Source organism: Mus caroli, chromosome 18 (genome assembly GCF_900094665.2).
Source record: "Mus caroli chromosome 18, CAROLI_EIJ_v1.1, whole genome shotgun sequence".
NCBI lineage: Eukaryota > Metazoa > Chordata > Mammalia > Rodentia > Muridae > Mus > Mus caroli.
In genome coordinates this window covers 41,128,989-41,142,297 of record NC_034587.1, presented here as the reverse complement: position 1 = coordinate 41,142,297, position 13,309 = coordinate 41,128,989, and the positions used below count along the sequence as shown (strand labels likewise).

Below are 13,309 nucleotides of genomic sequence, written 5' to 3'. Positions count from 1 at the left end.
ACAGACACATTATATTTTGGAGGCAACCCTGAAATTCTCATGTGTAGGCTTAGGTACTGAAGTAGAGACTAATGTTCACAATGTTTTGAACTTTGGAAAAAGGAGATATCAAAGACACTAATAATGTTTGGAAAAGTATACACACACAAAAATTGAGACCCCCAGAAGCTATTTTTGAACCAATTTTATTTGAAGTGAATGGAACAAGCTAAAAAATAATGTAGACTCCATTATCCATGGAGCACCATGCTTTCTTCACACTTCAACTTTCCAGGAAAGCCACTGAGAAATAATCAGAATTGTAGGTAGATTTTGAGGTTACAGATAATTCGATTCATATGAACATCTAGCATCTCCCCTCATGGTTGAGAGTCAGCTTCCCTGTACTCATCCTGAAAATACAACGAGAGAAATCAAGTCATTGAGGCACCAGTGCAAAGAGAAGTGTGATTATTTGATCACTCAGGAAATCACTCAGGAAAAGTAGGCTTAGCTGCTGGGTTCTATGGTTCTCATTGACTACTCTGAGGATCTATACACTTTGCTTCTGCCACTGCTCCTCTCTGGACCTGGTGTTTTTAATCAATCATATAAGAGAATTGGTGTCTAAGATTGTCTGTAATTACAAATGCTTGCAAGGGGTGCAACGTTGACAGTTAAGTAACTACCAAATTCCACATCTCTTGAAAACAGATATATTATTACCTTGCTGAGCATTCAAGAATTCTAAAAAGTTACTTTATAACTCTTTCTTTACCAGTTGCTACATTTTAAACCTTTTCACTGAATCGTATTTATTTCTATTCTATGTATGTGTATAGTGAGGGGTGGTGGTGCAGTTGTGTTCCATCACATATATACAAAGGTCAAAGTAGACACACATGCTGGAGTAGCTTCTCTTCTACTATGTGGGTCCCTGGGATGGAACCAGTACTCTCAGTCTTAGAGGCAAGCACATTTACATGATGAATAACCTGCCTGTCTCACATGTTACAATTCGTAAGCAGCATAAATCATTTTATTTTTTGTAAATAGCATATAGCATCTATAGATGGTTCATACAGCTCACCAAATTTAACATTTTGTGTCATTATTATTAGACTCTCATTTTTAAGCAACAACATCTACTTCAGGTATTTCCTAGTGTTTGTTCTTTGACAGTTTTTTTTTACAGGAATTTCTGAGTCTTTATTAATTAATTGTTTTACGTTCAAATCTTAAATCACTGTCTGGTACATGGTAGATATTAAGAAATATTTGGTAAATCCATAACTTGAAGTGGCTTTATCCTACAATAGTTAGATTAATAAACACCATTCCCCAAGACTTAATTAAATATATAGTTCAACTATTATGTATCTTGGGGCTAAAGATGTGCCCCAGTGGTAAAGAGAGTTTGCTGCTCTTCTAAAGGGCCAGAATTTGATTCCCAGGACCAACATTGTGTAGATCATAAACCCCTTGTTAACTCCAGGTCTAAGGGATCTGACAATCTCTTCTGGCTTTCTTTGACACTCACACACATACACATAAGCTTTTTAAAAATTAGCTATCTTTTAAATATTTAAATAGATGAGCAATAGCCAAAACTTAGAGAAAACTATATAAACATAGAAAACATTATTTTCTCTTCTAACACTGAAAAGGAAAACAAGAGATTCTCACCTCTTTGCTTCCTTAAATACAAAGGTGTTTCCACCTGTTTTTCATCAGAGCGGCCAACTGGTTTGTGAATGGGGTCATACTTTTTATTTCCAGTTAGGCCCTTGCTGTTCATGCTTCCAGCCTGCAAAAGACAAGGAGGTCAGGTAAGAATGGAATGATTAATTTGATTCAAACAACAGTAAGAAAAACATTAATTGCTCCTTTAGTATTAAGAAGCATTATTATTTTTCAATCATATTATTACCTTAACATATCCAATACAACAAATCTATAGATCTATAGGGCTATGTGAATGTTTTGAAAGAACAATATGCTTTGACCTATTTTATAACTCTAGGTATGTAAGCATAGTGCTTTCAGATTCAGTCCTTAAACAGGAATGCATCAACTATCTAATCAGTGAATATATATATATATATATATTGCAAAGTTTGTAACACATAAGCTGTAATTTAATTCTTTAGAGATAAATCTGAGCTCTAAAAGGAAAAATCATGTCTGAGAGAAGCCACACTGACAAATGTAGTATGACATAGGGTTCATTAATTTTTTCCTGTGCCAGTGAAAGAAAGATGTCAAAGGAATATGATTGTGCATAATTCCTTTACATAGTAGTTAAATATTTCTTTATGTGTAAATTACTAAATATCAAAAGTCTGGTAACATAAAGATTCGACTAGTTCATAAGAATAGACATTACTAAAAATGGTGAGATACTTTTTGTCTAAAGTTTATAGACTTCTTATGATGGTGATTAATTCATATATATATATGTATATATATATATATATACATATATATATATATATATATGTATGTAATTATTTCTTCCATTTTTAGAATCATTATAAACTTGTCAAAGTTGTATGCTATCCCACAGACTTCAGAGACCTGCCGATGGTATTAAGATAGATGTTTGCTATCTTTCTGGAAGAATAATACTTTATATCAACTAATCCATACTAAGAAGAACAAATTCCTCTGAAAGGAAGTTGAAGATAAGTCATTTGTAATAAAAAGTTAATCTTTCTTTAAAATGAGATAAAAGACATATTTTAACAAACTAAGGTCTAAGTAAAAAAAAAAAATGGCAGTCATGGTAAGTAAAAAATTCCAAGTCATTGATAGATACAACCAGGAAATCCCTGACAAGAGAAGACAAGAGAGGGAAAATCATAGCAGGAGCCAGAGGAGGATGCAGGAGACATGCTGGGTATAGGGATACTTATTTGTGCAACGATAACTCACAAGCGTCAGTTCAATTTACTGACCAAATCAGGGAGCCAATTATTATGTCTCACTAACTCTATAAGAATATTGGCCTTTGAGCAGTTGCTGTTACTAGGTGATGGAGGTTGTCTAGGGCAAAGATTAGTGCTCAGAAAAAGTCGCTGTAGCTGTTAGTTGGTTCAAGTTGTTTAGCCATTGGTTGGGTGTGCATTTCAGTTAATGTTGCCACGTAGTAGAGGTAAGTCCCAGTGCCTAAAGGATGTTAGAAGTAGCAAGAGTCACTAAAGGCCAGGCTAATCTTTGGGGAGGGCTGTCTTCTGGGTGTGGCCTTNGTTAATCCTCTCACTAGCNTCATCTTCACTTAGGAGTTGTGCAGGGAAGAGGANGNNTGAGGGAAAGGCTGCTAGTGNCTCTGTCCAGAGGACAGCTGTACCCAGGGGCCCTATGTGCATCTTGGTAAAATCTTGTGTTCATTATGCATAGTCGTCATCTGAATGTTACATCCTAAAGAAGAGCACATGGTTAAGAGTAGAGCTAGTGGCTATGGTGGAATTGACAAAAGGGTTCCTCTTGAACATGGAACTGCTAAGCCATGTCTGTACAGTGTGGGGAAATTCATGTTGCTAGGCTGACTGGAGGGACACAGGTTCACAGGGCAAGGTCTGCAGGTGTGTTGAGACTGACATCCTGAGAGCCCCTGCCGTAGGTGTGTCTCCAAGCTGCTCGGTGTGGAATACATTTGTTGAGTGGGAAGANCCNTTCTACATATGCTAGTATATCGATCTGGTGATAAGCTTAGGAATGCTATACTTAGTGTGGTCTGTTGCTTTGTGTTTCCTTGTAAGCTGAGACTGAGCGAATGCAGAATTTAATTGTAACTTTGCCAGTACATCTATCTAGAGGTCTGCTGCCATTTTTGNCTTCTATGAAATTTCTGTTGCCAANGAAGANAGGATTACAATTTTGTCTGACAGATTGAGATGGCATGGTGTATTCTTGGTTATCAAAATCCTTGTGTAGTGTGGGGTTTTTAATTGGTGAATATTCACGATGTGGGGAAAGCATGGTACATACTNTATAATCTCAATTACCCAAGTGTGTGTACACTTGCAGGATCTAGAACGACACATCGAGCTGAGCTGCTTGTGATTGGGTGACTTTGTTCTTGCTTTCTTGTGTTTTGTTTCCTGTAATGCATATACTAAAAATAAATAAATAAATAAAAGCTTCTTTAAAGGAAAAAAAAGAATATAGGTTAAGAAGAAATGGTATTGGTTTCTTTTCTTAGTTACGTGTTGGTAATTGAGTTAAAACTATAGATGATCAGTTATAAAAATAAACAACATAACTTGTATGATGCAGGAAATGATGATCTGGAAAATATTAGTGAGCTCTCAAAGGACTGTATGTGGTTTGGATGGCATGTGAACGTGTCCAATTTGAAATGACATTGGATGAGAAAATCACATTCAGGAGTTGGAGTTGCATCTTCTAGTTTACTATAACCACTAAAGAATTTTGATTATAATTTCATTTGGAATTATCATGTAAATTACTTCTGCAGTTACAGTTGGAATTGAAATGGGTATGAAAGTTAGTCCTGAAAGGGATGGATTCAGTTGATGAGATTCTGAATGAATTCAGCTCAGGCACAAGAGTTTGAATGGAAGATGATGGAAAGTAATTAGAGAGAAATGGTCTAATAGAGAAAGTCCCTCAGCGATCATAAATGTGAAATTGACATTGATTTCATTTTGCTTTAGTCAGTTGCATTGCAAACATCATGAATTTATTGTATTCAGTTAACTATCATCAGGCTTGGGAAAACAATGACTGAGGTAAATAAGTTTAAAGAATAAAACAGACATCAATACTAACCTGTATCCCCATTGTATTATCCTTTGAAAGGTTATCTACATTTTTTCTTTCTTCTTGTTTATACAAAGACCTTGGTTTCCTTTGTTGGTTAGAATGTTCTGGTTTCCCTTGTTGGCTAGAGGGTTCTGGTTTCCCTTGTTGGCTAGAGGATCCTGGTTTGCCTTGTTGGCTAGAGGGTTCTGGTTTCCCTTGTTGGCTAGAGGATCCTGGTTTGCCTTGTTGGCTAGAGGATCCTGGTTTGCCTTGTTGGTTAGAGGATCCTGGTTTGCCTTGTTGGCTAGAGGATCCTGGTTTGCCTTGTTGGNTAGAGGATCCTGGTTTGCCTTGTTGGCTAGAGGATCCTGGTTTGCCTTGTTGGCTAGAGGATCCTGGTTTCCCTTGATGGCTAGAGGATTCTAAATTCCCTTGATCAGAAGACTCAGGCTTGCCTTTATTGCTAAGTGATGCTGGTTTCCCCTTTTGGCTAACAGAGTCTGGCTTGTCTTTAGGCAATGATGGCTTCCCTTTTTGGCTAGGAGACCCTGGCTTTCCTTGTTGACTAGACAACTCTGATTCTTCTTGCTTCCCTTTTTGATTAGCTGCCCCTAGGTTCCCTTGCAAAATCAAATCACTGGGCATCCCAGGCTGGTTCAAAATTTCTGGCTTCCCTTGCTGATGACTGTTTACTGGTTTCCCTGCCTGGTTGGAATATCCTGGTTGTCTTTGCAGAATTAACATCCCTGGTTTTCCCTGTGTGAGACTACCTCCCTGTTTGTTGGATTCCTTCTCTCCTCCAGAATTAGCTTCATTTTTTGTCTCTGCAGTAAGTGCAGGCTTTTGATTCTCTTGTAGCTTGAAAACACTTGGTTTTGAGATCTGGGCAGAAGCCACTGAAATGATACAATAAGAAAAAGGAAAAAGTGGAATATTTTAATAATTCAAAACAAATAATTTGCCACAAGAGTGAGTTTTTATCACATAACTTCTTGATTTAAAATCAACTCTAAAGTGGAATTTTCCTCTTTTCTCTCATGTTGACTATCTTGTTTCCTCTGTTTTCTTTAATAAATCATAATTTTCAAAAAGTATAGCTTCTAGCAAGCTTTCTCATTTGTAAATCATGGATTCTTTCTCTCCTTATTTTCCCTTGTTTTTGGAGAAATCAGTCTCTAGTCAGTGCTCACTTCAACTTTTGTTATATCATCTTAAGAATGATATCAATGCTGTAATCATGAAGTCTCTCCAAGCCTGCAGGGGAAACATTATTTGCTTCTATGCAAAACACCCAATATCAGTCATGCTGATGGTTGTATGTTTTGGTCAAATTGTAGGAAGTGATATATACTACACATATTTCTTGGTATGTACCCTCTATTTCAAATTTTATTTCATTCATATATGTTCCAGTAGTACCATGTGGTTTTTTTTGTTTTGTTTTTTGTTGTTTGTTTTTTTACAGTGGCTCTGTCATGCAGTTTTAGGTCAACAGTTTTGATTCCTCCAATTCCTCTTTCTTCCTATCAATATTTTGGTATTTGGGACATAGATTTTTCATATAAATTTCAGTATTTGTGTTCTTTTTCTGTGAAGGAAGCCCTTGTAATATTAAAGTTAATTGCATTGAATTAACTTGCACAATGTATCCATTTTCATAATATTAATTCTGTCAATTTATGAACATGGATGTTATTACTATCTCCTAGAACCCTCTATATTTGTTCAGTACTTAAATCTGTTTATTGGAGAGGTCCTTTATTTCCTTTGCTAGATTTATTCTAAGGTATTATACTTATAATTTTAAGTAAAAATATTAGAGAATTTCATATAACATATCTTGATCACATTCAGTCCCCATTCCTCTTTTCTACTCCCTTATCACCTTCATATTCTTTTTTATTGGCTAAGAGGACATAATTTTTTGCATTTTAACAGTAGCTTGTGAAATTAAATTTATAGGTTAAAAGTCAGATGTGGACTTTTGATGGTAAATATGATAATTAACATATCAAATCATGCTGGACATAGTTGCATATATCTTTCAACTGAGAGTGGGTGACTTAGTGAGGAAGATTGCATTTAAGCCTACCTTGGGATAGCAGGAGGAAACCCATCTTAAAACAAAATACACATCATATTATGTTAGGGCCACAAATTTAAGCAAAATATTTATAAAGTAATTCTCATCTCATTTATTTTGGTTTAAAATTTCTTTTCTCAATTTACAAATCCCAGTATGTGCTTGGCCTCTCTATCATCTCACCTCTCTCTTTGTTGCCTCCCAAGCTCATACCATTGCTACCTATAGTCTTGGCATGCACTTTCTTCTGTCATCAGTATATTTAGTACATTCTGTCACCTAGAGAGACACTCAAAGTTCATGTCTGGAGCTTTTGTCCTAATCACGGGTTCAGGGATGGACTTTAGCTGTCCTAGCCCCCAAAGCATATATGCTTTTCTTGTTCCTCTTCTCATTCTGTTCCTCAGTTCTATTCTGATTTTCATGCTTAGTTTATATATTCCCCAATTGCAACCTCCACACAGTTATGGCCCCACTCACTTTCAGTACTATCAAAAGATCTGTGTTTTGAATGGGCTGCATGTGATTGCTCTTGTCTTCAGTAAGATAACATAGCTCTGCAGTATCTGCAGTATGAAGACAACCTCTACTTCTTTTTCTACAGGTACAGCAAGCATTAAACCCTAGAAATTTTTGCTATTATCATTTCCCAGTTCTGGAGACTGAATTCTGAGGCACATACATGCTAAGCATGAAAACTATTACTCAACACAGTTCTTTTTAAATTTATTACATTATGATCATTATCTTAATATATATTGAAATATCATATTAAGATATATGTATTAAGATACTAAAAATTTCTCATTGTTTGAGAAATTAATATATCTGTGCTAGAGCTTATATTTGAAAACAACTAGTTAAAATATGGAATACAAAATACCTTAGTATCAGTCACCTACAAAGAGATCAAATAAGGGCAACTGATGTAATCATCTCTATAATATCTTAAGTAAAAGGAAAGTATAGTTATTTCTATTCTATAAGAGATGTAAACACCTGAAGCATGTTAGAGAAATATCAAAATTCATTATTAAAATACATTTTTAAAATTTGCTCATATGCCATTTGATCATAACATAGCACCATCATTTTATGGGACATGAATGTAAACATTTATGTTCTCTTATAATATTTTTAGGCTGACAGTATCTTTGTATTCTAAGCCTTTCTCAAGCCCTTATTCTTGCTTACTCCAACCACAAGTCTTCCACTGTTGTTACATCCAGTGACCATTTTACACATATATATCTATGTTTCTGAAATTACTTTTGATTCTGATACAGCATCAACTCCTCATTCACAAATTCTGTCGAGAAAGAAATTCTGTCTGGAAAGAAAGTTGTCAGCTGCAGCTTTCTTACCTGAGAACACAACCAGGAACATGAACGGAAGAAACATTAAGCCTCCCATAACAGAGCCAATAGATTCACACTTGGCTGTTGGGTAGCTTAAAAGTGTCACTCTTCTGGAGCTCCTTTCTAAATAAACCATTCTCACCACCGCCATGTTATATATTTGAAAATCTCCCCACCCTTATTGCTAAACACTGTTACTGACTTGAAAAATTACACACTAAACTTTCACAAACGAAGGTGTTTCTTGAATTTGAGCTTCATATGCCAACTCCTATAAATATCCAAACTTTAATATGCGTCTATCAGATTATCCTCTCCTAGGATGAAAATGGTGTAACATACCTGGGGAAGGGAAGGGATGAATTCATTGTTCGCTTCTTTGTTGTTAGGGGGTGGCTTATTGTTAGTTGGTGTTGCTATTCACTCTACAGGTTTATATGTCCATGACAGAGAGAGACCTTCAAGGCATTTTCCCTCAACTGAATTATATACCTATAACTTACCTCAAATTATATATTAAAAACAAGTAAAATGCATCAAGTATTGGTCATTAGTAAGTTATGAATGCATTCAGTGGGGAATGATGACATGTAATGTGTTTTTATGAGTTAGCAAGGGACAATAGTGTTCATGTTGGAGAAATAACATTACATTGTGTCCTTTTCATCTCAGGTTATAACAGCAGACAGAAACTCATGTGAAATTTACCTTCTATCTTGGGGTAATTCTAACCGAACAAGTGAAAGATCTGTATAATAAGAACTTCAGGTCTCTCAAGAAAGAAATTGAAGAAGACCTCAGAAAATGGAGAGATATCCCATGCTCATGGATTGGTAGGATTAGCATAGTAAAAATGGCCATCCTACCAAAAGCAAACTACAGATTCAACACAATCCCCATCAAAATTTCAACATAATTCTTCTCAGATATGGAAAGAACAATTCTCAATTTCACATGGAAAAACAAAAAACCCAGGATAGTGAAAACAATTCTTAACAATTAAAGAACTTCTGGGGTGGGGGGAATCACCATTCCTGACCTCTAGCTATACTATAGAGCAATAATGATAAAAACCGCAGGGTATTCATACAGAGACAGACACATTGATCAATGGAATAGAATCAAAGACCCAGAAATAAACCCACATATTTATGGGCACTTGATCTTTGACAAAGAAGCCAAAAATATACAATGGAAAAAAGAAAGCATCTTCGAGTAGTATCCAATACCTGTAGGTCAGGACACTACAATGATAGTTAAGATCACCTGAGATTCTCTTCTGAGGTCCCAGAGTTTGCTTCAACACCACCTTATTCTGAGGTGCTGCTGCTTGCACTGGGACCCTTGTTCTTGGAACAACTGTGCTTCATTTCATAATAGGGTGTTTTGTGATGAGTTCCCCCCAATGCTTCAGAGAACAAGCATTTAATTTACTTTTAATATGAGAATTATATCACTATTAGAATCTCTATAATTTTTACACTTATTCACAGTTAGAATTAAGGTAAAATTTTAGATTTGAACTGGCCCAGAAAATGATCACCACTTGAAGACACTGAGGAAAATGTGTATTGCATGTCTTCAAGTGTGAAGATACACCAATACTGTTCCTTTCATAGCGATTACACTTGAGTCAGAATAGTCACAGCAAGGGAGACAAGATTGAACTGGCTGTTTCTCCTTTTTTTTTTTAGCTATACCATCTTATCTGAGTTTTTATTTATCCTGTCTCCTCTTCTTCTGCCTCTTATTTCTAAAATCATGATAAAAAGTTATGATTGCACTTTTCTGGGTACTTAGCTGTGGTTTGGAGAGGAATGACCTTTCAAAATTTATTATTCTTTCCTAAATTACTTTTTATTCCTCCATCTATAAAATGAGCTAGAGTGAGGATTAAAATAGATATATTGTGGAGGTAGGGGAATAGAAAATACAATTCCTTGCCACCGACAATCATTTTGTAAAGGATTGGAGAACACAATTCCTTGCCATCAATCCTCATTTCAATTGTTAGTTGCATGGATCGAGTTATGCTAATTGTGGTCACACGTGGAATCCACCTGCATGAGTGCACGTGTCTGCTCAGTGGATGAAATGGGGCAAAGCTGGAGCTGGAGGGAACAATGATTGATGCCGCTGCATCTGTGCTACTCATAGCGTTTCCCTGGCTGCTTCAAAAGTAATTTGCAGGGAAAAAGACAAAATAGGTTTTCAGTAATTTACTGGCCAAGGTTTCTGCCGTGGGCTGCCCATATCCATCTGACTTGATTGACTATCAAGCCATTTGCCACACACCCAATAGCAGAGAAGTTATGAACTCTCTAATAATTTTCCTTTTCTTTTAAATTTTTACTCATGTGTGTTTTTCCTCAGAGAGAGAGAGAGAAAAAAAAAAACCTCTCCAGATTAGTCCCTGTGACTGTGAGAATAGTTCTAGAGTTTGAACACAGAAAAAGGAGAAAATACTCAATTATGTTCCTTAGATTATTCTGACAGACAGTATGTTTAGCTGAGTCCAGCCAGATAGGTAGAATCCTTAGTTTTGTCTTTGAAGTATAATTCTTATTTTATAAGAGACACAATTTCTATTAATTTTAGTATCCTGTTGCTCAAGTTATCAGAGTATTACTCACAAGTTAGTTAACCAGTCTCATCAACTACCTTATAATATCCAGAAAAGCTAAAAGCTATTCTCTAAATAATCCTTCTGTAACTTAAGGACCTTTGTCATTCCTTAGTTAACTCATTGATTAATAAATTTACACAACTTCCCATTTTACACAAGGTATAGTTTAAGTGTGCTGAGCTTTGAAAGGGATGATAAAGACCTTGCTTCAGTATCTTCTCTGTTGTGGGCATCTATTCTTCAGTCATTATATGAAGTTTCAATGCAAATAGAAAATCAGTTGCACTTAATTTCATCATTATTTATTGGAGTCACACATTTGTCTGGCACACACCATGTTACCCTAATGTTAGCCATTGTTATTTTGTTGACATGAGTATTGGAGGAATGTAGACACATGATACTGCTGACTTCATTTTAGGTGTACCCACGTGAAATGAGTAGATACCAATAAAATACAAAATAGAGTATAATTAAATAGTTATGAAGTAAGCTGGTTATAATAGACATTTATTGACTTATTCCCAAGGCTGCTATAATGTAGAGATATTTTAGTGTGTATGCCTGTAAATTCTAGGGATACAAAATGAATTTTAGTTTTTTTCTAAGCCATTAATTAATCTCCATTTACTGCTGCTGTAAGAAAAACACTGATGTTGGCTTTATTTTTATCTTTATATCTGTGAGAAATTAAATCATACCATTATTAGGTGGTTCTTTTGTGACTTGTTACTTAAGACTTGATTCTAGTCATATTCCATATAATATCTACTCATATTAGATTTATATTTTGAAGAAAGAGCACAGTTTTAGAATAGCATCACAAAGACAGCATCAACACATGTCTCTTTATTTTTCTACAGAACTTGAGTTCATTTCTCCCTTCCTTCAATTTGAGATGTGGTACTTTCCTTGGAAAAGAGGCAGTGGGAATAGAGGAATGATAGGTTTGGGTCTAAGCCTTATGAAGCCAGGAAGTATTAGATGGAGTGAAATATGTTCAACTATAAGCTAAAGTGGCAGTCATATGACTGAAGCCATCCTGAAACCAGGTTGAACTCCTCGTTATGACAATAGCATATGGAGAGAAACAGCCCCTTTCTCATGCATTCAACAGAATGTGAGGAAGTGAATGAATGATGCTTGTAAGCTACTAAGCTTCATGTGCCATTGACTGACTGTCTAGCCTGGATCAAGATCACATGATAGCTGTAAAACTAGAATTTACAGTGATGATTTTTATTTATTTTTTTTGAGAACTGCATTCATGAGCACTGGATTTCTATCACTCTACCCATTCAGACCTTATCCAATTGCATCTATGTCCAACTCACAAATTCACTCTCTCTTAATTATTATTGTTACATGTATATAAACATTAAATATTATTTCAACACTCAAGTTCATAGATTCCATCATATTTTCAAAATATCTATGGCAAAAAATTTAAAAAGGCAGAAGATTGACATAGCCTAAATTAGAGATTTACTCTAATCTTGTATAATCAAGATAGTGTGATGCTGACAGGAAATAAAGGAAGTCATGAAACAGAATATAAAAACACTCACACATTTTCACATAATTCAAAAAGAATGATAGATGTAAATGTAAAACTATAAAAGTCTTAGAGAATAAGACACAGGAAATCTTTTATTTTTGTTTTGCTTTGTTTGAGACAGGGTTTCTTTATGTAGCCCTGGGTGTCCTGGAACTTGCTCTGTAGACCTGGTTGTCCTCAAACTCAGAGATCTGCCTACTTCTACCCACTCAATACAGGAGATCTTTATAGCCTAGGATTCCTGGTGGTTATATTGAGTTGCTTGAAGATCCACTTTGAAGATACTCTAGTTTGTATCTGGAAGTGTCTGAGAAGCCTGTCTTGTTTTGTCTCTCCATTGCGGTATCATTTAGGAGGTGGTGGAACCTTTAACAGGTAGAGCTAGGAAGACCAAGTAGTCAGGGAAGTCTTATGACATGGGGAAAATGGTCGATAGGACAGTGGGTTTGCTCTCTCTCTCTGTCTCTCTCTGTCTCTCTCTGTCTCTCTCTGTCTCTCTCTCTCTCTCTCTGTCTCTCTGTCTCTCTGTCTGTCTGTCTGTCTCTCTCTCTCTCTCTCTGAATGCAACTGTTGACCAAGTATTCAAATATCCAAGACTATGGGGGAACATTCCTCATTCAAGACACCCCAAGGTAAAATAGTAAAAACCAGAGAATTGGGAAGAGTGCTGTGAAGTGATGTGTTCTAGACATGACATGGCTCTCATATTTATGAACCCACAGTACTGTTGTTACATGCACAAGGTCAAACCAGAGAAAATTCCAGCATAATTGTGAGAGTTTCTATACTGGCCACATCCTTTAAAGAGGAACTATTGGTACCTGATAGCCAGGGCAGAAAGCATTATTTTTTAAATTGATGTTCCTATTAGTAGGTTTCCCATGATGCAGTGGATGGCCCAACACTTATGTATATATGGGCAGCACTAATGCGATTTT

General features: G+C 35.9%; 1 protein-coding gene across 1 annotated transcript; it reads right to left on the bottom strand.

Moving 5' to 3' along the window:
• Nucleotides 1–387: 387 nt before the first annotated feature.
• Marcol (MARCO like) lies at nucleotides 388–8,338 on the bottom strand. Its single transcript, XM_029472183.1, has 5 exons — nucleotides 8,194–8,338; nucleotides 4,844–5,642; nucleotides 2,937–3,024; nucleotides 1,666–1,786; nucleotides 388–392 (listed from the first exon to the last, which is right to left on the bottom strand). The coding sequence occupies exons 1-5, from the start codon at nucleotides 8,336–8,338 to the stop codon at nucleotides 388–390; spliced, it is 1,158 nt and encodes a 385-aa protein (XP_029328043.1).
• Between the last annotated feature and the right edge of the window lie 4,971 nt (nucleotides 8,339–13,309).